General features: G+C 39.7%; 1 protein-coding gene across 1 annotated transcript; it reads right to left on the bottom strand.

Annotated features, from left to right (window-relative positions):
* Positions 1-22,849: 22,849 nt before the first annotated feature.
* LOC126719435 (uncharacterized) lies at positions 22,850-24,034 on the bottom strand. The gene has a single exon (XM_050421985.1). The coding sequence runs from the start codon at positions 24,032-24,034 to the stop codon at positions 22,850-22,852; it is 1,185 nt and encodes a 394-aa protein (XP_050277942.1).
* Between the last annotated feature and the right edge of the window lie 1,707 nt (positions 24,035-25,741).

Genomic DNA, 25,741 nt, shown 5'->3' with positions numbered 1-25,741 from the left:
TTTACCTAATTATTTTTGTTAGAATAAATTATTGCTGAGCAGGGGTTTTTTTGGGTTTCTCGTAATTGAGTAGACGAGTTCCAGAGAAAAAAAAAACTGTTCTTTATTACTGACTTGGGGTTTTACTTGTCATTCTTTTTTTTTTTTTTTTTTTTTTTTGTTTCCATATGACAAATCTAATAATTTGGTTTCCTGTGTGTTGATGTGGGCCGTATGGCTTGTATTGCCAAGCCCATGTCAACACAAGTTGACCGTGTTATATTAGGAGACTAATGTGGCTGACTTAACATATATTTCTATATATATGTTATTAGTTACGGCAATAGTGATTATTACTAATAACCTAGCAAGTGCAGCCGTGTGAGAGAAATTCCTAAAAAACCTAGCAGCTGCAGAAGAAGAAGAATAGAGTTTTCTTGTCTTGTGGGTGAGAGAGAGTTAGGGTGTATTGGGATTTGGATTTCTTGAGAGTGTTATTGTGCACTATTGTATCTCCCTAATTTTATAGTGAAATTTCTCCGTCGTCTCCGTGGAGGTAGGCAATTTGCCGAACCACGTAAATTCTTGTGTTCTATTGTGTGTGCTTGTTATTTAATTTCCGCTTATTTACTGTTATTGATTTGAGTCCTGGGGTGCTATCTGCACAACAAGTGGTATCAGAGCCAGGTTAGGATTCAATCCTTTGAATACAGTAAAGATGTCAAGCACAAAGTATGATGTAGAGAAGTTTTGTGGTAAGGGAAATTTTTCACTTTGGCAAAGGCGGATGAAGGATCTCCTAATTCAACAAGGAGTTCATAAGGCCTTACTTGGGAAGGAGAAGAAACTGGAAACGATGAAGGATGTAGAATGGGTAGAGATGGATGAGAAAGCAGCTAGCGCTATTCGTCTTAACCTAGGTGATGAGGTCATTCACAACATCCTAGAAGCAAAGACCGCAAAGGAGGTTTGGGAAAAACTAGAAGGTCTTTATATGAGAAAGAATCTGACGAACAAGTTGTACGTGAAGAAGCAACTGTATAGTTTGCATATGAAGGAGGGTTTTGATCTGTTGGAGCATCTCAACACGTTTAACATGTTGAACACCCAACTGTCAAGTTTTGGGGTGAATTATGAGGACGAAGATAAAGCGTTACTCTTATTAGCGTCGCTTCCTACTTCTTTTGATCATCTAGTGACTACGTTGATGTACGGGAAAGAGACTATAGTACTCGAGGAGGTGACTAGTGCTCTCTTGTCACATATAAAGATGAAGCAAGATGGTAATGGTTCTCAGGCTGATGGACTTATTGTAAAGTCTGAGTCAAGCAATAGAGGTAGAAGCAGGTCAAGAGGACGGAACTCCAACAGGAACAGATCACAGTCTAAATCACGTGCAAAGAAAGACGTAGAGTGCTTTTATTGTCACAAGAAAGGGCACTATAAGAATCAGTGTAAAGAGTTGAAAGAGCATTTAGAGGAGAAGAAGAATGGAAAGAAGCCCCTAGAATCAGCTAGTGTTGCTGAAGAAACATCAGATGACAGTGAAGTTGGTGCAGATTTACTTTCAGTTTCATCAAGTAACAATGTTCTACTGGAATCTTGGGTTTTAGATTCAGCATGCTCGTATCATATGACTCCAAAGAAAGATTGGTTTGACACGTATAAGTCTTACAATGGTGGTATGGTCCAAATGGGTAATGATGCTACATGCCCGGTTATTGGGATTGGTACCGTGAAGATCAAGATGTTTGATGGAGTTGTGAGAGTTCTTAGTAATGTCAGACATGTTCCAGATCTTAGAAAGAATTTAATTTCTTTAGGAGTGTTGGATGATTTGGGTTATTCATACTCATCAAAGGGTGGAATCATGAAGATTACCAAAGGTGCTTTGATGGTGATGAAGGGACAGAAAATAAGCACGCTTTACAGATTGATTGGGAACACAGTTGTAGGAAGAGTTGCAGTCACCACTCCGGTGGAGTCCAGCACTGACGACACAAAATTATGGCATATGCGACTTGGCCATATTGGTGAACGTGGTATGTTAGAGTTGCACAAGAGAAATTTATTGAAAGGGGTGAAGACATGCAAGCTAGACTTCTGCAAGTATTGTGTGTATGGGAAGCAGCATAGAGTCAGTTTCAAGACAGGCTCTCATACAAGTAAGGGTGTTCTTGACTACATTCATTCAGATGTTTGGGGTCCAGTATCAGTTTCTTCTCATAGCGGTGCTCAGTATTTCGTCAGTTTCATTGATGACTACTCTAGAAAGGTATGGATTTATTTTATGAAGCATAAGTCTGATGTGTTTGGCATATTTAAAAGGTGGAAAGCACAGGTTGAGAATCAGACTGGCAGGAAAATAAAATACCTTAGAACAGATAATGGACTAGAGTATAGTGAAAGTTCAAAAACGTGTACAAAAACACTTTTGAACGTTTAGACCCCCAAAAATTAACTTAACCAACACAAGCAATATGTTAAACAATAAGTGTGCGGAAACTTAACATATGCTATAATGTGAAATTGGTTAAACAACTATCTAAGCCATAACAAAATGAAACCACAGCAGATAAAATAAAGGCAAAGATAGAGAGGAAGGAAGATGCAAACACAAAGATAACACCCGATGTGTTATCGAAGAGGAAACCGAAGACCTCGGCGAAAAATCTCTCCGCCGCCCTCCAAGCGGTAATCAATCCACTAGAAAATACAGTTGGGATACAAGGACAGCAATAGACCCTCCAAGCCTAATCTACCCAGTGCACCTAAGCCCTCCAAGCTTCTTGCTCCAACGAGGTTGCGCCGAACCTTTTTCTTTTCTAGCTTCCCGGATTCCGCTACTAGACCGTAGCATCAACCAATGAAGATTGGCTCCTTCCTAACTGCTTCCCAGAACTCCAAACGACTGTCTCACAGAGATGATAATGGTGAGAACCAGGTTTGGTATAATGCCTCTCAAGGTTTTGACAATGGAGAGGAAGAGAGTAGGGAATTTGAAGAGACTCTAAGGTATAGATTGTGGGTGAAGCAATCTGGTTTTTCTTTAGGGTTTTTCTCTCAAAATTCTCTCTGAAAGCTCTCTTTCAATCGTGGGTTAAAGGGGTATTTATACTGGAGTGGAGAGGAATGTGAAACGTCAGGTTTTAGCAAAACAAGGGTGGCTCGCGGCTTGACCAAGTCGCGAGATCCAGTCGCGAGTTAACCGTATGGCCAGTTGTCCTGTTTTGTCCTGTAGTGCTCCAGCTAGCATGACTGTTCATCTTCCAGCATGCTTGGCACGTGTGCAGCTTCTGGCGGCTTGCAGCCGCGAGTCCACCCGTGAGTCCCAGCCGCGACACTCTGTTTTCTTGCACACTCTTGAGCAATCTTCACTCTATCTCACTCACTACCCTTACAACAAACCCACCTAGATACAGGGTTACTAAATGCTGAATTACAAGCAAATTTGGCACGGAATAAAGCCAATTAGATGGTTGAATAAATTCAACCTTACAATCTCCCCCTTTGGCTATTCCGTGACAAAACCCTAAAACAGACTCTAGACTTAACATGTGAGTTGGGAACAGTTGAACAAAACTCACTCACACCTAACTCTAGAAGCTGTGAAGCACTTGAATCATATGAACACAATACTCCTGAAACACAACAATACACCATGATCATTGTAAGCAGAAAATTATAAATGCATATGAAACAGGCAATATGTGATCAAGCAAAGATGGAGTTTAATAAACAAACCATGGCTTGATCAACCAAGTGAACACCACAAGGTGGTGATCACAGTGCTCAATCACACTTGGAATGAACACAAGGACATACAAGTTAACAAGCACAAGGCAAGACACTTGTATGCTCAACACTCAACCAATGCATAGCACACAAGGCATATGCATCTAGGAACAATCCTACAAGGGCACAAGAGTGACAGTACAAAAACCAAAATGCAAAACATTTAGATTAAAGTACTGATTTTAACATAGCATAAAGGCTGCACTTAAGCAAGGTACATACCATAAAGCCTACAAACTATGCATAAACTATTAACCCTAAAAGCTTACAAAAGTACATGGGTACAAACCAATAACTTCCTGAAAAACATCATCAACATATATTAAAGTTTAAACCAAGAGTATAAGTTTAGAGTTAGAAACAGCTATACACCAAAACACAGTGTATCAAAACCATAGAAACACTAATCATAAACATATATAAACAAAGTTTCTGTTTTTGGTAACTCCCCTTCAACTAATTACTCCCCCTTAAGAGCTGCTTTTCTGCTTCTCAATCATCAATGAACTTCTCCCCCTTTTTGACAGGAATGGCCAAAGGGTCACTGGTCATGCTGAGTTGTGAAGCTGTCAAGTTTAGCAGCCAAGACATCAATCTGGTCTTGCATGGCTCTCATCCTGTCAGAGTGCTCAGTTTGGACTGCCCTGATCCCATCAAGCCTTTCCAGAATGATCTGGAAAGCATCTGGAGGTGTGTCTGCAGAAGTTGAAGCTCTGTGTCTTTTGCCACTCCTCCTAGTTGTTGAGGTTGATGCAAGCCCTGCTGCCTCTGCTTCAGCCTCCATTGGGACAGCCTCTCCTTCATCACCTTCATCTTCTTCTCCTGGAAGCCTAACACTTATCCTTTTACAAGTAAGCTTGTTGATTGCAGAGGGTGTTGACATGGGACTAATGTCTTGAGGGATTGGAACACCCTTACTTCTAAAAATCCTCATTAGCAAACTGGGAAAGATCAATTTAGGCCTAGAGGTTGTTCTAGTCTCATCCACAATGGTGTCATAAATGTGGGAACTTATGTCTATGAAGTTCTTTTCTTTGAGATCCATCAGAAAGACTGCTCTAGCACAATTGATTGTGGTCAATTTCTTAATGGGATAGAGGTTAAACATCATAATTATTGTAAGGCACCTCATGTCCACTGGAAAGGCAGTGGTATTCAAACATTTCCCTTCTCTCTGCCCACCTATCCTTTGTTGAACTGTTTCAATAGAAACACTCCTATCCTTGTAATTGATAAATTCTTCATCATCTAATCCTTCAAGCCCTAATGCATCATCTATGACATGAGCATCCAAGACAAATTCTTTACCCCTCACCCAGCAACTTAATTCATTATCCTTTATCACAGCATTTGAGTAAAATTCCCTAATTAAGGGTTCACACACAACAGGGAAACCACTCAGAAGCTTTTCCCATCCTCTTCCTTCAAAACAACTGGGAATAAAAGTTTGCCTTAAGTCCTCCAAATCTATAAATCTCTCTTGAATGATTCCTGCATTCAAGAAGTTATCCTTGTATCTCTCAAAGTGGTGAACTGACCTAAACAGTTTAGAATCCATCTTTAATCTTTTGTCAGCCTTCTTTGCAGTAGATTTCTTCTTCTGAGGTGAGGGAGCCATCTGTGAGCAATCAGAAAAGGCCACAACAACATAGAGCAATATATGTGCATAACCAGTCAGTACCATGTAATAAACAGAGAGATATCAACCATACAAATGAACTTTGAAAACTTAAACAACAAGCTACTTAGTTCAATCACATGGATAAATCAAGCCTAGGATAGGAAACACATGAACAACATGGTGAAACTATCCTAAAAGCAGATAAATGACATTGAGACAGATAATGGAAAAATGATATGACACACAAACAGTATATTGAGCCTAACAGAAGCTCCCAACAGATTAACACACTAAATCATGCAAATTTAGCACAGTAAAACTCACAACCTCAAAAAGAACCAATAGAAACAACTCAACAGCTCAAAGTTCAGATTAAAATAAAAGAAATACTCAGCTAAGCACAAGATGAGGAGTAATAAGGATATGACAATCATCAACATAAACTATAGCAACAGCATCCACAAGCTAAGCAAGAACAAGGAGCAGAAACCGAAACATAAACCCATTTCAAAAATACAACCATATGCGAAAAATCAAAGGGAAAAACACAAAATCAAGTAGAAAAGAGTGTAAAACTGAAAACCCATACCTGTAACTTGACGATTTTGAGCTACAAGAATGCAACAATGGAGATTGGAAAAGGGAGCACGGAGCGTTTGGGAGGGAGAGAGTTTAGAGAGAAGATGAACAGTCACAAAAATTCGAGGGAAAAACTGAAAAAGTTTAAAAACTGCTCCTGTTTCAGCAAAACACGCGATTTTCGCGACTTGATTAAGTCGCCACATAGTCGCCAGCTCAAGCCGCCAAAGCACTCAAGAACAAAATTTTGAAAAATTTTTCTAAGTGTTTTTCGCGACTGGAAGGTCTACCCGCGAGTGAGTCGCGAGCTAAGCCGCGAAAATCTCTGAGTGAACCTCGCGACTAGGCCTTCCACTCGCGAACAAGTCGCCAAAAATGACCAGCGAAGATGCGACTGAGGCTCGCGACTTGACATACCCGCGACTGAGCCGCCAAAACAAGGCAAAACAGCATTTTTGAAATTTTCAGATTTTTCAAACAAAATACTTTCCAAAAACACCTAAAACACTCAAAAATCTTTTTGTGCTTGAATTAACAAAGATTGAGCATGTGAAAACACATTTCATCAAGTACAATCACACAAATGAATATGGCATTTACTGAACATAAACTTGTGTGTTGTGTGTGGATATCAACAATGAGATAGTCCTTTGTCTAATGTGAAGTTTCAATGATCAATTCAACCAAGGCATACACAATTAGCACTAGATCATGTGACCAATCTCAATTATAGAAATATGAATATATGACCTCCCACACATCTTGATAACAAAACTTGGAGCTTTTCATTTGACTCCACTTTCAATCATAACATTTGATCTTTTTGATCTTTTGAGGCAATCATCTCTCATTGTGAGAGGGATATATAACATTTCTCTTTGAAGAACAGGCCTTTGGCCTTTTTGAATGAACAATCACTTTTAATATAAGGTCGCTTACCCTTTTTCCTAGTCAAATACTAGAATGTACGACAGGCTTTTGCAGCTCAATATCTCCTTTCATTTGGAGATTTACATTTGGTGAGCTCTTTTTAGCAACACAAAAATTAAAAAATAGGAAGATATATAGACACAAGTCTATGCATGTCTCAAGATCAACATAACCATTCACTAATCATTCATGACAAGTTTGAAGATCTATTTACAACAATCACATAGATTTCAAGATTTATCCCACAGTGATATGAGTGCATGAAAACAAGCAATGCTCGAAAATGCACAAAGCCATTAGCACAAAGGTACAAGGCAAAACAAGTTTTGAGACAAAACTCAACAAAGTAAATCAAGCCTTTTGATTTTCTAATTTTTATGTGGTTTTTGGATTTTTGACACAAGAAACAAAAAGATTGATAAAACAGAATTAAGAAATATTCACAAGAAGACAAGCAAACAACCAATCATCAAAAACAGCAAGCTTCCCAAACAAACATAGTCACAAAGCATAGGAAGTATTAATGCATGGACATGTTGTAATGCTTATGCATGAGTACCCTTATTCACCCGCACGTCACTTGCGTTTGGGGTGATTTCCTTATAGGATTGGGTACGGGAGTTAGGGCTTTCAAACCTTCGTGAGAAGCTTTCCAAGCAGTTGGTGAATGCACCAATCATCTTCATCACGTTCATCATTCCGGGATCTCCATTTTGATCTCTAGATTGATCTCCTGCCCAAACTCTCCTATCAATTCTGGGTCCTCCTGACCTTTGAGGAGTTGCACTGTTCTTTGCTCTCAGCTTTTGGCAATTTGGTCGAGTATGCCCTTGAAGTCCGCAATAATGGCACACATAAGTTCCTCTAGGACCTCTTTGTGGTCGTGGACGTGACTTGGCACGGGATTCAGACCTGCCCACAGACTGATTACGATGATTCAGCATCCGTTGGTCCACCACATTCTTCTTCTCCTCCACCTCGAGCTTCACACCAGTAAGGTCAGCTACAACTGGATTTTTGGCCTTTACAAACTTCACTTCTTTAGTGACATTTCCAGATGAACTACTTCCTCCGGTATATCCCAGTCCGGATTTGTCTGAAAAGCTCTTTTGAGATGATATAACATCATCTAGCTTCTTGGTGGTAACCCTCTCTATTTTAACATTCGCTTGCACAACCTCATTCTCAAGGAATCTCACTTTTGTGTAAGCTTCGGACAACTCACCATTCAGTGTTTCTATCTCACATTTGGCCTCCCTATATCGAATTAGGAGACTTTTGTAGTCCTCCTCAGCCTTCTTCATTTTTCTCACAGCAGTCTTGGCCACCCTTGTGTATTCACCCGACTTCTCCAAGAGTGAGTTATAATTCTCTTGAAGATTTGCTGTGCTTTCTTCTTCTTCAGTTTCTGATTCTTCAACAATTCCTAGTGATTCATCATCACTATGTTCTCCAAGGTCTCGTACAAGGAGATTCAACTCATCCGAAGACTCAACATGAGCAATAGTCATAAAAGCTGAATAGTTCCCCTCTCCATCACAGCTCTCTTCAGATTCTGAGTCGGACGAGTCTGAGTCACTCAAGGTCGTGGCATACACTTTGCCTTTCGATTTCAAATAATTTGGACATTCCTTCTTAAAGTGTCCATGCCCGTTACATTCAAAACAAGTGACACCTTGTGAGGGTTGGGATTCTTTTCCATCTTTCTTTTTGAAATCCCTCTTCTCCCTTCCAGAACTTTGGAATTTTCTTTTATCATCAAATTTGCCATTATTTTTGAATTTCAAAAACTTTCTGGAATTTTTAACAAGATAGGCTACATCTTTGTCAACCACATCTTCTCCCGATGAGTCTTGATCTTCCACCTTTTCATTAATGGTCTTTAGAGCAAGGGATTTACTCTTCCGTTGATTGGGCAGCGACATCTCATAAGTCTGCAGAGAACCAACCAGCTCCTGTACTTTGATGTCGTCAAGATCCTTGCTCTCTTCAATGGCTGTCACTTTAGCACGAAAACTTTCCGGCAATGAACGAAGGATCTTCCTTACAATCTTTGAGTCTTCCGTTTTCTCCCCCAAGTTAAACTTACTGACAACCACCTCATTTAGTTTCCCATAGAAAGAGTCAAAAGACTCATCCTCACTCATTTTAAGCTCCTCAAACCGAGTGGTCAGCATTTGTAACTTGGTGTCTTTCACTTTCTTCGTGCCTTCATAAGTTGTTTCCAGAATTTCCCATGCTTCTTTGGCAATGGTAATGTGAGAAATCCTGTGAAATTCATCTGGAGACACACCACAGAAAATAGCATTGAGTGCTTTACTGTTAGCATTAGATGCAGCAAGTGCTGCCTTATCCCATGTGGATTTGGCTGCCTCAGGTTTGGTCCAACCAATCTCAACAGCATCCCAAACGGATTCATCAATAGAACACAGAAAAGCTCTCATACGAACCTTCCAAAAAGCATAATTACTACCATCAAAATATGGAGGTGCATTTAGGGATTGAGACCTATCCATCTCAAAAGGGAGTCAAGGATCACACAATGGTAATGAAACCAACAGCAGTGTGTACCCGCTCTGATACCAATTGAAAGTTCAAAAACATGTACAAAAACACTTTTGAACGTTTAGACCCCCAAAAATTAACTTAACCAACACAAGCAATATGTTAAACAATAAGTGTGCGGAAACTTAACATATGCTATAATGTGAAATTGGTTAAACAACTATCTAAGCCATAACAAAATGAAACCACAGCAGATAAAATAAAGGCAAAGATAGAGAGGAAGGAAGATGCAAACACAAAGATAACACCCAATGTGTTATCGAAGAGGAAACCGAAGACCTCGGTGAAAAATCTCTCCGCCGCCCTCCAAGCGGTAATCAATCCACTAGAAAATACAGTTGGGATACAAGGACAGCAATAGACCCTCCAAGCCTAATCTACCCAGTGCACCTAAGCCCTCCAAGCTTCTTGCTCCAACGAGGTTGCGCCGAACCTTTTTCTTTTCTAGCTTCCCGGATTCCGCTACTAGACCGTAGCATCAACCAATGAAGATTGGCTCCTTCCTAACTGCTTCCCAGAACTCCAAACGACTGTCTCACAGAGATGATAATGGTGAGAACCAGGTTTGGTATAATGCCTCTCAAGGTTTTGACAATGGAGAGGAAGAGAGTAGGGAATTTGAAAAGACTCTAAGGTATAGATTGTGGGTGAAGCAATCTGGTTTTTCTTTAGGGTTTCTCTCTCAAAATTCTCTCTGGAAGCTCTCTTTCAATCGTGGGTTAAAGGGGTATTTATACTGGAGTGGAGAGGAATGTGAAACGTCAGGTTTTAGCAAAACAGGGGTGGCTCGCGGCTTGACCTCGCGGCTTGACCAAGTCGCGAGATCCAGTCGCGAGTTAACCGTATGGCCAGTTGTCCTGTTTTGTCCTGTAGTGCTCCAGCTAGCATGACTGTTCATCTTCCAGCATGCTTGGCACGTGTGCAGCTTCTGGCGGCTTGCAGCCGCGAGTCCACCCGCGAGTCCCAGCCGCGACACTCTATTTTCTTGCACACTCTTGAGCAATCTTCACTCTATCTCACTCACTACCCTTACAACAAACCCACCTAGATACAGGGTTACTAAATACTGAATTACAAGCAAATTTGGCACGGAATAAAGCCAATTAGATGGTTGAATAAATTCAACCTTACATATAGAGATAAAGAATTCATAAGATTTTGTGAATTAGAAGGCATTACTCATCACTTCACAGTTAAAGGAACTCCACAGCAGAATGGGGTTGCAGAGAGAATGAACAGAACCTTAGTAGAAAGAGCCAGATGCATGAGATTGAATGCAGGGTTGCCTAAGGTATTCTGGGCAGAGACAGTTAACACAGCAAGCTTCATTATTAATAGATCTCCATCTTCAGCCATTGATTTCAAGATTCCAGAAGAGGTTTGGTCAGGTAAACCAGTTGATTATTCGAGTCTAAAAATCTTTGGTTGTCCAGCTTATGTGCATGTACAGAGTGGAGAGCGTTCTAAATTGGATTCGAAGTCAAGAAAATGTGTATTTCTTGGTTTTGAAAAAGGTGTTAAAGGCTACAGGCTTTGGGATCCAATCTCAAAGAAAACGGTGACCAGCAGAGATGTCATATTTGATGAAGCCTTTATGTTGAAACAGAATGAAGCAGAGACATGTGATGATAGTCCACAGGAGAAATTAACTGTTGAGGTGGAGCTTGACGAGAATAGTTCACCTAATGATAAGGGTGATGTTGAGATTGATCCACAGCAGCAACAAGAAGAGTCTTATTCAATTGCTAAAGGTAGAGAGAAGCGGATTCACAAAGCACCACAGAGATATGGCTTTGAAGACATGGTTAGTTTTGCTCTCGTAACCAGCGGTGGAGATCCATTCACTTTGAAGGAGGCTACAAATAGGAAAGACAATGATAAATGGCTTGTAGCAATGTCAGAAGAGATGGAGTCACTACAGAAGAATAAGACTTGGGAATTAGTGAAATTGCCCAAGGGAAAGAAGGCTATTGGTTGCAAGTGGATATTCCGTAAGAAAGAAGCATTGTCAGAAAAGGAAGGTGAAAAATTCAAGGCACGGTTAGTGGCAAAGGGTTACTCACAGAGAGAAGGAATTGATTATAATGAGATTTTTTCACCAGTTGTGAAGCACACCTCAATTCGAGTAATCCTAGGATTTGTGACAATGCATGACATGGAGTTAGAGCAGCTAGATGTGAAGACTGCATTCCTCCATGGAGATTTAGAAGAAGAGATTTACATGCAACAGCTCGAAGGCTTCAAAGAACCTGGCAAGGAAGATTATGTTTGTCTATTGAAGAGATCATTATATGGCTTGAAGCAGTCTCCCAGGCAACGGTATAAACGGTTTGATTCATTCATGGTCACACATGGGTACATGCGTTGTGAGTATGATTGTTGTGTTTATTTTAGAGTACTTGCTGATGGCTCTTATATATTTCTTGCTCTATATGTTGATGACATGTTAGTAGCTGCAAAGAGTAAGCAAGAAATTGTGAAGTTGAAGTCTTTGTTGAGTAGTGAATTTGACATGAAGGATCTTGGAGCTGCCAAGAAGATTCTTGGGATAGAAATTCATCGAGATAGAAGGGCTGGTAAATTATGGTTATCTCAGAAGGGATATCTTAAGAAGGTGTTAGAGAGGTTTAGTATGCTTGATGCAAAACCTGTTAGTACACCGCTTTCTGCCCATTTTAAACTGTCCTCACAGTTGTGTCCAAGTTCAGATGAGGAGTCAGAGTATATGTCTAAAGTGCCATATGCAAATGCAGTTGGGTGTCTTATGTATTTGATGGTGTGCACAAGGCCTGATATTTCTCATGCAGTCAGTGTGGTTAGTAGGTATATGGCAGATCCAGGCAAAGAGCATTGGAATGCAGTAAAGTGGATCTTTCGATATCTTACAGGCACTCGTGATTTCGGTATCCTATTTGATCAGAGAGCTAGTACAGAAGCTGTGGGTTATGTGGATTCCGAGTATGCAGGGGACCTTGATTCTAGAAAGTCCACGACAGGCTATGTGTTTAGGTTTGCTGGTGGCCCAATTTGCTGGAAGTCGACACTACAAGATGTAGTTGCTTTATCCACTACAGAAGCAGAATATATGGCGATGACAGAGGCAGGAAAAGAAGCCGTTTGGCTTAGTGGACTGGTTAATGAGCTTGGTTTCAAGCAGGATAGCATGGTGCTACATTGTGATAGTCAGAGTGCAATTCATTTGGCGAAGAATCAGATATATCGTGCAAGAACAAAGCATATTGCTGTGCGGTATCACAAGATCAGAGAATGGGTTTCGTCTGGTGATATTTCTTTGTTGAAGATTCTCACTAGTGAGAATGCCTCTGATATGTTAACAAAGCCAGTTCCCATAAACAAGTTCAAGCACTGCTTGGACTTGATTGGTGTTTGCAGCTTGTGAGCCCTAAAGGGCTAAGGTGGAGGCGATGGAGGAGTTTGCTAGTGTAGCTTGATCAATTCAAGCCAAGGTGGAGATTTGTTGATGTGGGCCGTATGGCTTGTATTGCCAAGCCCATGTCAACACAGGTTGACCGTGTTATATTAGGAGACTAATGTGGCTGACTTAACATATATTTCTATATATATGTTATTAGTTACGGCAATAGTGATTATTACTAATAACCTAGCAAGTGCAGCCGTGTGAGAGAAATTCCTAAAAAACCTAGTAGCCGCAGAAGAAGAAGAATAGAGTTTTCTTGTCTTGTGGGTGAGAGAGAGTTAGGGTGTATTGGGATTTGGATTTCTTGAGAGTGTTATTGTGCACTATTGTATCTCCCTAATTTTATAGTGAAATTTCTCCGTCGTCTCCGTGGAGGTAGGCAATTTGCCGAACCACGTAAATTCTTGTGTTCTATTGTGTGTGCTTGTTATTTAATTTCCGCTTATTTACTGTTATTGATTTGAGTCCTGGGGTGCTATCTGCACAACACTGTGTGGATAGGCCAATCACCCAAGTATAGAAGCGACTTTAGTTGCCCCTCCTAGGCTCCTACCATTCTTGTTCATTAGAAAAAATTGTAGATAGAATAATTGAAACTCGAACCAAAGTTATCTTTTCCGTTTCCTAAATATCTCTATGGAATGTTTCGCAACTCATGAATTTTTTTTCAAATTAGTTTCAAATTAATTCCAATAAATTAATCAATTTAGCTGTAGATTTGTTTAGGTTCATATGTAATTTGCTTTGTCTAAAGAGTAAATTGCTTTTTCTGTTTGAAAAACCCATGATTTTATTAATTCTAGTTCTAATTTTTGTTTTAAAAAATAATATAGGAAGTAGTTCCCTATTAATTTCATAATGTTTACCAAATTTTGAAAAATAAAATTCAATTACTCTTTCTTAGTTTTTGGTTTACCAGACATAAAGTATATTTTTAATAGTGTTGATTTTTGGGACCTCATTCAAGTAAATGATTTTTAGAGAACTTACATGTGTTTGGTTTTGGATCTGGAGTTATCAAGAATTTTTTTTTTTCATTACTCATACCTTATAATCAACACTTTGGTCGATCTTTCTATTACTTCAGGCATATGGGTATAAGAGAGAAGAACAACTTTTGATAAAGAAACAAACCATGTTAACATAACGGGGGAGGGGAAAGCCAGGTAGCACCTAGCTCCCACTCCTCTCCCTCTGTCGTTGTATGTGTTTAAAGCCTTTGCATATCGCATGATCTTGCTCTTTGTGGGAAAATTAGAGATTCACTAAAATCCAAATGAAAAATAGGTGGCTACAATGTTGACAAAATAAGCAGTGTCTTTAATTGCTATGGCAATGGACAGGTGATACATATATCGCAGAACAAATATCTGCAGGAAATAAACGAGAAGTGTCTGTCTTAAATAGAGTAATACTGATAAATGAAGAGTGAATGAAGTCTCTGTCTTAAGGCGACAAAACCATAGACGAGAAGGGAATAGTTGAGGTGGTGGTACTAAAACCATGGCGACTTTTTAAGCCCATTTAGAGATTGTTTTTCAAGACGCAAACATGAATGGGTTTATTAGGATCATGAAATTCTGGCAGCTGAACCATGTACACTAGTCTTCCATCTAATTGGCCTTCAAAAATGACATTTTGAACGTCTTGCAAACATAACCTCTTAAAAATAGATATGAGCCTCGTCGATCAAAGTTTTGTCATACTCTAAATTGTGTGGGTCGAATTGGATTAGCTTGTGTGAGTGTATGTTACGCGATTTTGAATTGAGTTCTATATAGAGCATATACTAGGTAGTGATTACAGTAAACTTTAATTATACTTTCATTAGTACTTTAAGGTATGATTTAAATATGGTTAACACTTTCCTCAAGTCATGAAAAATGATATTAGAACCAATCAAATAACAAATGTGGTTTAAGCCTTAAGGACATTACAGTGCAAACTTGGCCCTTGATAAGAACGTCAAAGATTTAAGTAGAGAAGAATTAATATCCTCATTGTGTGAGTTTGGATAGTGTACGTGCGTGTTCATATCAAACGTGTACTAGGCAGATCTAGAATACATAAGCCATTACATTCAAATTTAATTGTAATTTACTATTTCTTTTGGTATCTAACGAACTAGATAGTGCCATGTAGATCAGGGTGAGTTTTTCATGGTTTTCAAACTTGAATCATTTAAAGAACCAAAAAATAGAGAGATTCAAGATTTTAAAAGTTGGACCGAGGTTTGACCGAGGTCAAACTGTGATAATGTCATAATTAATTTAGTAATTAATTAAAATAAAAATAAAGTTATATAAAATTTGTAAAATATTAGCAAAATTTCCTAAAAATATCTATAAAAAAATTGAAATAGACTTTCAAATAAATTTTCATGATATTATAAAAAAATAAAAGATAAAATAAATTATTTTAGTAAGTTCTCATGCAAATAAATTACTCTTAAATCACAAGTAAATTTAGCAAAGAAAATTTTTTAGTAATATTTAATAAATTGAGAGAGATGTGATATAATAAGTTGAGAAATTATAAAACATGTAAGTATAAAATAAATATAATAATAGATCATAGTTAAGCACAAGGAGTCCGAGTGGTGTGTTGGTTACAATGCTAATCTTGGTTTTTAAATGAGGGCCAAATCTTAGTCCAATTTGCTATTATTATTATACAAGATCATTCGTTGGTTAGTAATCGTTATTTCATTTCAAAAAATTTTCCTTTATTAAAAAATCAAATATAAGGTGTGGGATACAAAAATTTAATAAGGTAATAATGCCATGTGTCATACCCAAGGCCGAGGAGGCCAATACAATTCCTAGGAGACCATACACTCGGATGGTAAGGCCGGACAGGCGAGCCATGGTCATGTTAATGACACATTACCAAAGGGAGCCACATTGTAGAGGAAGAGTCTCAGGGAGGGGGTTAGCCTTGACGTGATTGGAGGGATGGTAGCTGCCACCACATTTAATGCATCCCACCAAACCCCCTAGTTGCATTTATGTGGAGAAGACTCCTGAACAATGCTACCTTAGTTGCTGCATCTCATAGAAGATTTTGGAAGGTGTCTGATGAGACGAGCACTTGAGTAGCGGCCTACATGATCAACAAATGGTGGGCCAAGATCAGCCAAAAGAGGCTATATAATGTAAGAGATCCTTTAGGGAAGGGGGTCATCAGAGAATCTGTAGAAAAAACATTGTAGCACAAAGAACTAAAATTGTAATCAAGTCTTTGAGCAACGTATTCAAGAACCACTCTTCTTAGACTTTGCCAAGGAAGAATTTCTTTATATAAAACATGTTTTTCTTTGCTTTTCTTTGCTTTCTTACCATTTTTAGTCCTGTAGACAACTAAATTTCTCGTTCGAAATAAGTCAAACAAGTGAAATAGTTTCACAAATGTGAATTTGTATTGATGATTGTGTGGTACAATTCTCTGTGATTACAAAAGATTGATCCTCTAATTCGATCTCCTTGAAAGATTTGTTGATTAAGATTGTGATAATGTGATTTTGTTTTGAACAGAAGATATCCTTCAATTCGGTTGAGGAATGGATCGAAGATCTTTGAAACAAAATTACAATGAATCTTTGGCTATGAGCTTGCTAGAAATTATTTGTGCTTCGTGTTCTTTGTATTCTTCGTGTGTTCTTCGTGTTCTTCGTGTGTTCGTCGTCTTCGAAGGTTGGTGGTGGAAGTTCTTTGGGGCTTTAGAGGCTTGAATCCATGGAGCTTCACTGATTTGTGGTTGTTTGAGGTTTTTGGAGGCTTTTGAGCTTGATTCCAATGAACTTTGAGATCTAATAAGGTGATTTGGATGATTCCTCTTCGAATGTTCTTCGTATATGAGGGTTTGTGGTGAAAGTTCTTCGGGACTTTGGAGGCTTGAATCCGTAGAGCTTCACTGATTTGTGATTTGTTGATGTTTTCAGACCTTTGAGCTTGATTCCCGCAAACTTTAGGATCTAGGCAGATGGTTTGGATGATTCTGCTTCGAATGTTCTCCGATTTTGGGGTTGAAGTTCTTGATGCTCTTGAAGGCTTTGAGGCTTGATTCTTGTAGAGCTTTTTCACTTCTGAATCTTGGTCTCCCTAAATGTCTTAGGAAGGCTTCTATTTATAGGAGTTTGGGGGTGGGTGAGCGACACGTGGCGGAGCTTGATTGGTGACACATGTCACAGCCTAATTGGTCCACTTATGTCATCGCTTACACGTTCTGGACTGTTTGTGTAATCGCTTACACGTGCGAGGTTGCTTGTGTCATCACTTACACATACGTTGATGCGTGATTGGTTTTTGCATGACACTTGGAGAATTTCTGTTGGTTTCTGAATAATGATAGCAAAACCTAGCAGCAATACGTGGTGTTTTGTAATTGGCTGTATTTTGTGGACTTGGTAATGTGACGTGTCAACTTGTGATAGGTTGGGAATTTTCCCTCTCTACAAATGCCCCCTCGAGACTCGTTCATGCACACAATCTCGGAGTTTGGTGTGGGAATGAGTTTCGAAAAATGGATTTTTGGTACTTGACTCTTTAATTGAAGTAGTTGAAGGTGGTGGAGCTTTCAGAAGGATGAGATAATTTCCGAAGAGTAGACCCACCCATATGAAAGGCTTTGATGAGACCGGAAAAGGGGTCTGCGAGTATTTGAATGTACTTGCGTGATGGAGCCTTCTCAGTAGAGGTTAAGTTGAAGTAATTTCAAAAGAGTGTTCTATGGTATTTGAAGTGGGTTGGTGAGGGGGAAAGTTATTTGCAAGAAGTTGGATGTACTTGCAAGATTGACTCATTTCAACAAAGGTTAAGTTGAGGTAATTTCAGGAGAGTATTTTGGATCATTGGCAACGATCACAGGGTGTAGAAGATGGGGAAGATGAGAGAATGGTGGCTGGGTACAGCATGCAGAGTCATGAGGCTAACCTCGTGTTTTTAAGAAGTCCAGGCGAAGTAATTTCTGAAGAATATACCTTGAATTATGGCGAGGACATGTGGGAAAGTGTTTGAATGCGCATGCGTAATTGTTTCACTCAGTTTAAGTTGAGGTAATTTTAGAAGCTTATGGATTCTAGGTATGTTGGTGTTGGTGTTGAAGAAGACGGGGATGAAGCAAAGCGAATGGGTGAAACATACTCCATCATGGTGCTGGCCCTGTATGCTGGGGACCTTCTGGTGTAGATGTTTATGGGAAGTACACCTTTGGATATGGGACTGACTGCATGCTGAATGAGGTCCAACGGCAAGTAGTAAAATGTGTGTGCATGATGGGACCATGCCGACAGATGTTAAGTTGAAGTCATTTCAGAAGAGTACCTTCTGAAATTCTTCAAGCTGATTTTAAGTTGGAGTAATTTCAGAAAGTGAGTTTTGAGGTACCAGCAACGATAACCTTTGGGTCTCATAGTATTGGGGACATGGAATAAGGCTTTGGTGACCATTTACTGGCACCAAAGGCTAAATTCTGATGAGCTGGTGCCTTGGAGGTTGTTTTAAGTGTTGGATGGAAGACAATTTGCAGGATACCCCAACACTTTTTACCATCTTCACCTACTACCACTTGTTGGAAAAGCACAGAAAAATGAAGGATGGAGATAACTTGTGATTCTGGTCTTAGAAACCAGCCAAGTTGCTATTTGTTCCGAACCACTGCTTATGCTAGAATTGGAAAGAGACTACGGGAGCCCTGAGGTTAGGAATAGGTGTGTCCGCTGGACTTGGGTTTCCTGGCCAACCAAGTCCACGAAAGCATGGGAGGACGATATAGGCCTTGTTATAAGTAATTTTATGGACAAATGCGGTCATTAAGGGGAGAAACAAAATTTGTTTGGATCTCAAAACTGTAATGATGTTGTAAATAGGGTTTCGACCGAACCGTGAGAGGGTTGATCTCAAACCGATTATGAATCAAAATCAGTTGCTAGGTGTTGAGAATGATGAGGCCATAGTGAGAAATGGTTGTGAAAAGGAGGACTTGAAAATCTGAAAGAAGCAAATCTTCATTTCATGATTCAGTGTTTCTTTTTTATTTTTTTGATGAGATTTTGATGAAGCCGGCCCTCCTATTTATAGTAGAGAGACAAAGAATGGTAGATAGGTAGTTGAAAATGGTAGTTGATAATTTTTGGTGAGAACGGTAGATGGGAACGGTAGTTGGGAATGGTAGGCACCGAACGGGAATGGTAAGTTGGAGACTGGTAGGCATCGAATGGGAATAGTAGGTTGAACTAATGACCCAGTGTAATTTCAAGACACACTTGTGAGAGTTCATTTGTACTTTGAAAGGGAAGTCTTGATGAAGTCTGGAGAATAACCCTGAGGGGATCCCAATTAAATGGATGAATCTCAAATTTTGATTTCAGGAACTTAAGTTTTGGACACTGTCAATACTTCAAAGATGTGGGTTTGATTGGTGATTTCCAAGTCGCAAAAAAAAAACTAAGCAATACAAGTCTAGCTTGAACATCTTGACTTTAGGTCGATTCCAACAAAAAAGTCAACTACCTTGAAACCAAGTTATTTGTGCAATTTCTGAGTCTCAAATGATGGAACGGACTCCAAAATCGGAATGTACGCAGAAAATTGAGCAAGATAGGTCCATCTTAAAAATTTTGACATTTGGTTAACATTTGCACAAAAGTCAACTTTTTGGAAATTGGACGTTTGCACAATTTTAGAGCTTCGAATGAAGAAACAGGTCCCAAAAACAGAATGTACTTGAAAAATTGAGTGGGACAGGTCTGTGTTGAAAATTTTGACTTTTTGGTCAAGGTCAAAGGTCCAATTGGTCAAAGCATTTTCTCTCTCTCTTTTCTCTTTTTTTTTTTTTTTTTTTTTTTTTGCAGCTAGTTTGGATCGGGTTAGATTTGCGGGTCGGTCCGGGTTGGATCTGGACAAACAGGTCAGCAGGTAGTAGAGGATGACGTCATAGCGCTGAGGGCACGTGTGGCACGTGCGAGTGCCTGGCTATCCGTGTCGGCGCGTGTAAGCGCGTGAAACTGAAGGCAGCACCGCCGAATCCTTTTGGCAGCGCGTGGAGGCGCGTGCTTGGGTTTTTGGGCCTGAAATTTTTGGGTTTTGTTGATCTAAGGCCATAGAAGACCATGGTATAGTCAGTTTTCTAAAATCATGGGCAGATTTGCACAGATTTGAAAGACTAGGCCACGGGTCGTCGCGAGTCCGTGGCGGCGCGTGGAGGCGCGTGCAGTCGTTTTTGGGCTTGAAATTTTAAGGTTTTGTAGATCGTGGGCCAATAGATCTAGTAGTAGTATTATTTTTGTGAAATGAATTTTGGATTTGAGCATCTGTAAAGGAGTAGGCCGCGATCCTCCGAAGCTTTTGGCGGGGCGTGGAGATGCGTGGTTGAGCATCCGGAGTTCATTTTCCTGGGTTTTGTAGATCGAAGGTCGTAGAAGATTTCTCTGGTGTTAGTTTTGTGAAATGATCTTTGGATTTTCACAAATTTGGAAGAAAAGGTCGTGGGTGACAATTTGTCTATGATGACTTTTCTGGTCCTTTTTTGTGGGCGGCTCTGACAGTGGATTAATGTCTTCGACGGCTCTGACAGTGTTTTGACATTGGTAAAGCAGCAATGTCTCTGCTTTCAAGGTCGGTAGCACAAGTAGCTTTGAACAATGTTTGGGCTAGAGCTCTATCCCAGGCCTAGTGCAGCAATTTTTTAGATGACGCGTGTACTTTTGCAGGCCTATAAGCCATCTTTTCTGAGGTCTAGTGTAATATTTTCTTTCTGACAGCATGATACATTTATGAGCACCTTTTCTTTTCAAGGTTTGGCGCAGACTTCCATGACCTTGAGTATTTGCAAAATCTGACTTTGAGCTCCACAAATCTCTATATAAGGCCATCCGGGGCATGCATTGAGTTGTACAAACAGCCTTCAGTGGGTAGTATGTTACTTTAAGTGTAGAGAAATTATGCAGAGAAATATATATATATATATATATATATATTTATGCTTTGTTTGTACTAACTTTTTTTTTTTTTTTTTTTTGGACAGGCTAGTGATTAAAATTGAAGCTCTTTTTTTTTTTTTTTTTTTTGACGTGCCATGAGATTTTCCTCTGAAAAATTCTTTATTGTTTGTTTTTGTTATGCAGCATGCTTTTCTTGGCAATTAAGCTGCACCAACACTTGTTTTTTCAACATAGCCATCTCAAGAATCTTTGCAACGCAGCCATGTCAAGAGTCTTTGCAACAAAGTCGCATTGAGTTTTTTGCAAGGAAGTCGTGCCAGCATTTGTTCTTGTATTGAAACCATGCCAACATTCATCTTTGCCATGAAGCAATATTTGCACTAAAGTCATGCCAACGTTCATCTTTGTCACGAAGCCACAACAACACTTCATCTTTGCCATGAAGCCACAACAACACTCCACATCAGCACTTGCACTCGCATTGAAGTTGCACCATCATATGCATTGAAGCTGTGCCAACGCTCATCTTTGCCATGAAGCCATATTTGCACCGAAACCGTGCCAACGTTCATCTTTGTCATGAAGCCACCACAACACTCCACATCAGTACTTGCACCTACATTGGCATTGCACCAATATTCAGAGGTAACATAGCTCAGACATCGAGGATGCATAGCACTGTAGCCAGACATCAAGATTTTGGCGATGCCAACAAGACTTTGAAGATGCAAGGACTTCTCATTTAGATTTCGGAGATGCCAACGAAACCTTGAAGTTTCAAGAAGAATGCTGCTAAGATTTTGACATTGCAAGGAGCTTTCATTAAGACTTTGAAGATGCAAGGAGATGCCAACAAAACCTTGAAGTTTCAAGAAGAATGCCGCCAAGACTTTGACATTGCATGGACATGCCCTTGGAGGAGAGATGATGCAACACCAACTTCGAATGCTGGAGGAAGGTGACATTGTCCAACTTTTGGAGACATGATGTGAAACTGCACCACTCAGAAGGGAGATGATGTGGTTCAAATTTCAAAGTTGTGAAGTGGCATAACCTAGAAGAGAGATGATGTAGCTTAGACTTGTAAGATACAAGAAGATGCCTCTAGGAGATAAGTGATGCAAAGTATACTTCAGAGATGTGGGAGGATGTCCACAGAAGATGAGCAATGCCATGAAGACTTCGTTTCTTGCAAAAGAGGTTGGAGATTTTATTTTACTCCACAACCAAGCATCAACTTATGTTTATCATCATTTCAAGGAAAGTTAAGCAACGTCAACTCCTTACAGTCTTCATTTTCTACTACAACGATCTTTGATCATCCTATTGAGCAGTCGTATGTCTTTAAACAATGCCTTGCCAACCGAAGGGACCTTAAAAGTGCATTGATGACTGTTGGAAAACTCCTCAAGTTAGACTGACCATCCTTCTTCTTTTCATGTGACTGAACTTAGTAACAAGTACTAAGCTGCCTACGTATCCCGGAGAAGGATCAAGTCATCACGTAGTTTAACAGATTTTTTTTTTTGATGATTTTTTTTTTTTGATGATCTTTTTCTTTTTATGATAATTTCTTTTTTCTTGATGAATTTTTTTTGATAATTTCTTTCTTTTTTTTCTTTTTTTTGTTAAATTTTTTTTTAATGCGTGACTGAACTCAGCAAAAGATACTAAGTTGTCTACGTACCCTCGAGAGGGATCAAGTCATCACGTAGTTCAAAAGATTTTTTTTTTTATTATAATTATTTTCTTTTCTTATGTGTTTTTGCAAAAAGGGGAGCGTAGTGTGTAATAGTGGATATCACCAGTAATCGAACCCGAGACCTTGGCCTCAAGGGAGACACGGGCGTCCAACCACTACGCCACACTCGCAATCGGTGACATGGAGTGGGATTAATTTCTCCTTATTGGTACGCTTTCAAGGGTAATGGAAAGACATCATGTACTCTTGCAGCACTATAGTGGGTAGTTTAAGCTCTTACCGAGGAGCAATCCTTGATTTTCAAGCATAGAAGCGTTTGAGGAACTCCCCATTGATGGGGCCGATCCTTGCATCATCATTGTTGATCAACTTGTGAGCTTGGTTAGTGTCTGCCCCCTGCTTGAGAGTTGGAAGTACATCATAAGCAACGGTCACATAGTTTGACCCGACAACTTCATTGAAGTCTAAATCAATCTTGTTTTCTTTGGCAAGCTTCATGATTTGTTCTTTGAAGACGAAGCATTTTTGTATTGGATGGCCAATGATGCGATGATATTTGCAGTAGTTAGAGTCATCAACTTTCCCCATGTCTTCTATTTGCCTGCATTCTAGCAAGTCAATTAGCTTCAATTGCAATAGTTGTTTTAAGATGTTTGGCACATCTTCATCGGGGAACGGATATACTTTTTTCTCACGTTCCTTAAAGGTCAGGCGACGCACTTCATTCTTTTGCCACCCTTCAAGCTGTTCTTCATTTGCCTTTGCTCCTTTTCTTGGAATCTTAACTACAGCAGTGTTAACAACCATTGGGTCTTTGAGGTTGGCTTTTGCATTCCTATCATTCTTTCTTACTTCCTTTTTGCTTTCCTCAAGTATGGGAAGGTTTGTACATCCATGGCTAGAGATACTCAATTCCATGTCATGCGCACGAGTTGCTAACTCTTCAAATGTTCGCGGCTTTATCCCTTGAAGGGTGTAAAGAAGTCCCCAATGCATGCCTTGGATGCACATCTCTACAGCAGATATTTCAGAAAGTCTATCCTTGCAATCTAGACTCAAAGAACGCCATCGATTGATATAATCGACCACTGGCTCATTTTCCCATTGCTTGGTATTAGTAAGCTCCATCATGCTCATCATGCGACGCGTGCTATAGAATCGGTCTAGAAATTCTCTTGTGAGTTGCTCCCAACTGTCGATTAACTCAGGTACTAAGTCTGTATACCAATCAAAGGCATTTCCCTTAAGTGAACGGACAAATTGCTTTACAAGGAGACCTCCTTGAGTCCCTGCGTTCTCACAAGTTTCTATAAAGTGAGCAATGTGTTGCTTAGGATTTCCTTTGCCATCAAACTGCAAGAACTTGGGAGGTTGATACCCATTTGGCATTCTCATGTTGTCAATGTGCTTTGTGTAGGGTTTTGAATATGTGAGAGAACTTGTAGAAGAACCTCCATATTGTGCTTGAATGGTATTTGTTATCATGTCTTGCAGTTGTTGGACAGATATTGAAGCAACCGAAGTAGATTGTTCTCATCGGTGAGTGTTTTCAATTTCTCTCCCTTCGTCATCCTTTGCAGATGTGAATTTATGACCATGGCTTGATTCACCAAGATCTTGTACTTCAAGTTTGTTCATTAAAGTTGCAATTTGGATGTCCTTGTCTTCAAGTGCTTTTGTGAAAAGGACAACTCTTTGTTCCATTTCAACCATCTTTTCTTCCATGGTAGAGGTGTTAGTCATCATGACTGACACAACTTCCCAAGATGATGGAGAAGGAAGTGAATTGAAGTGAGCATGTGAAATCTCATCTTTTGGGTTCCCTTCGATGGGAGAGAAATTGTGCGACCAACTTTTTGTGAAGGAGGAAGGGGATTTGCCCCCATACTCGAGGTGTTCCAAGGTGGAGACGTCCTTGTTGATGACCTTGTTTCTTGTAAGAGGGTCTAAGGAGATGATTGTCTGGACCTTGGCTTCCTTGGTTATTTGATATTGAAGTTGATTGTTTGCTTTGGGTTGGCTACAATTGATTACACCAATGTAGTTGTTGGTGGTAGCCATACCAAGTTTAGTTGAAATAACTATTGTTGAAGCTTGAATGTTCTTGCTAGTGGCCATTGAACTGGTAGCAAGATGCTGAAGATTTCTTTCTTTGAAGGAGAATGAGATGAGAGGTAGAGAGGTCCCACCGGGCATGCCAGAATTTGTAGACGACTAAATTTCTCGTTCGAAATAAGTCAAACAAGTGAAATAGTTTCACAAATGTGAATTTGTATTGATGATTGTGTGGTACAATTCTCTGTAATTACAAAAGATTGATCCTCTGATTCGTTCTCCTTGAAAGATTTGTTGATTGAGATTGTGATAATGTGATTTTGTTTTGAACACAAGATATCCTTCAATTCGGTTGAGGAATGGATCGAAGATCTTTGAAACAAAATTACAATGAATCTCTAGCTATGAGCTTGTTAGAAATTCTTTGTTCTTCGTGTTCTTTGTATTCTTCGTGTTCTTTGTGCGTTCGTTGTCTTCGAAGGTTTGTGGTGGAAGTTCTTTGGGGCTTTAGAGGCTTGAATCCGTGGAGCTTCACTGATTTGTGGTTGTTTGAGGTTTCCGGAGGCTTTTGAGCTTGATTCCAGTGAACTTTAAGCTCTAAGAAGATGATTTGGATGATTCATCTTCGAATGTTCTTCGTATATGAGGGTTTGTGGTGGAAGTTCTTCAGGGCTTTGGAGGCTTGAATCCGTAGAGCTTCACTGATTTGTGATTTATTGATGTTTTCGGACCTTTGAGCTTGATTCCCACAAACTTTAGGATCTAGGTAGATGGTTTGGATGATTCTGTTTCGAATGTTCTTCGATTTTGGGGTTGAAGTTCTTGATGCTCTTGAAGGTTTTGAGGCTTGATTCTTGCAAAACTTTTTCACTTCTGAATCTTGGTCTCCCTAAATGTCTTAGGAAGGCTTCTATTTATAGGAGTTTGGGGGTGGGTGAGCGACACATGGCGGAGCTTGATTGGTGACACATGTCACAACCTGATTGGTCCGCTTATGTCATCGCATACACGTGCTAGACTGCTTGTGTCATCGCTTACACGTGCGAGGTTGCTTGTGTCATCGCTTACACGTACACTGATGCGTGATTGGTTTTTGTATGACACTTGGTGAATTTCTGTTGGTTTCTGAATAATGAT

The sequence above is a fragment of the Quercus robur genome, chromosome 3 (genome assembly GCF_932294415.1).
Source record: "Quercus robur chromosome 3, dhQueRobu3.1, whole genome shotgun sequence".
Lineage (NCBI taxonomy): Eukaryota > Viridiplantae > Streptophyta > Magnoliopsida > Fagales > Fagaceae > Quercus > Quercus robur.
Note: the sequence above shows the minus strand (reverse complement) of the source record. Positions and strands in the feature narration are given on the sequence as shown.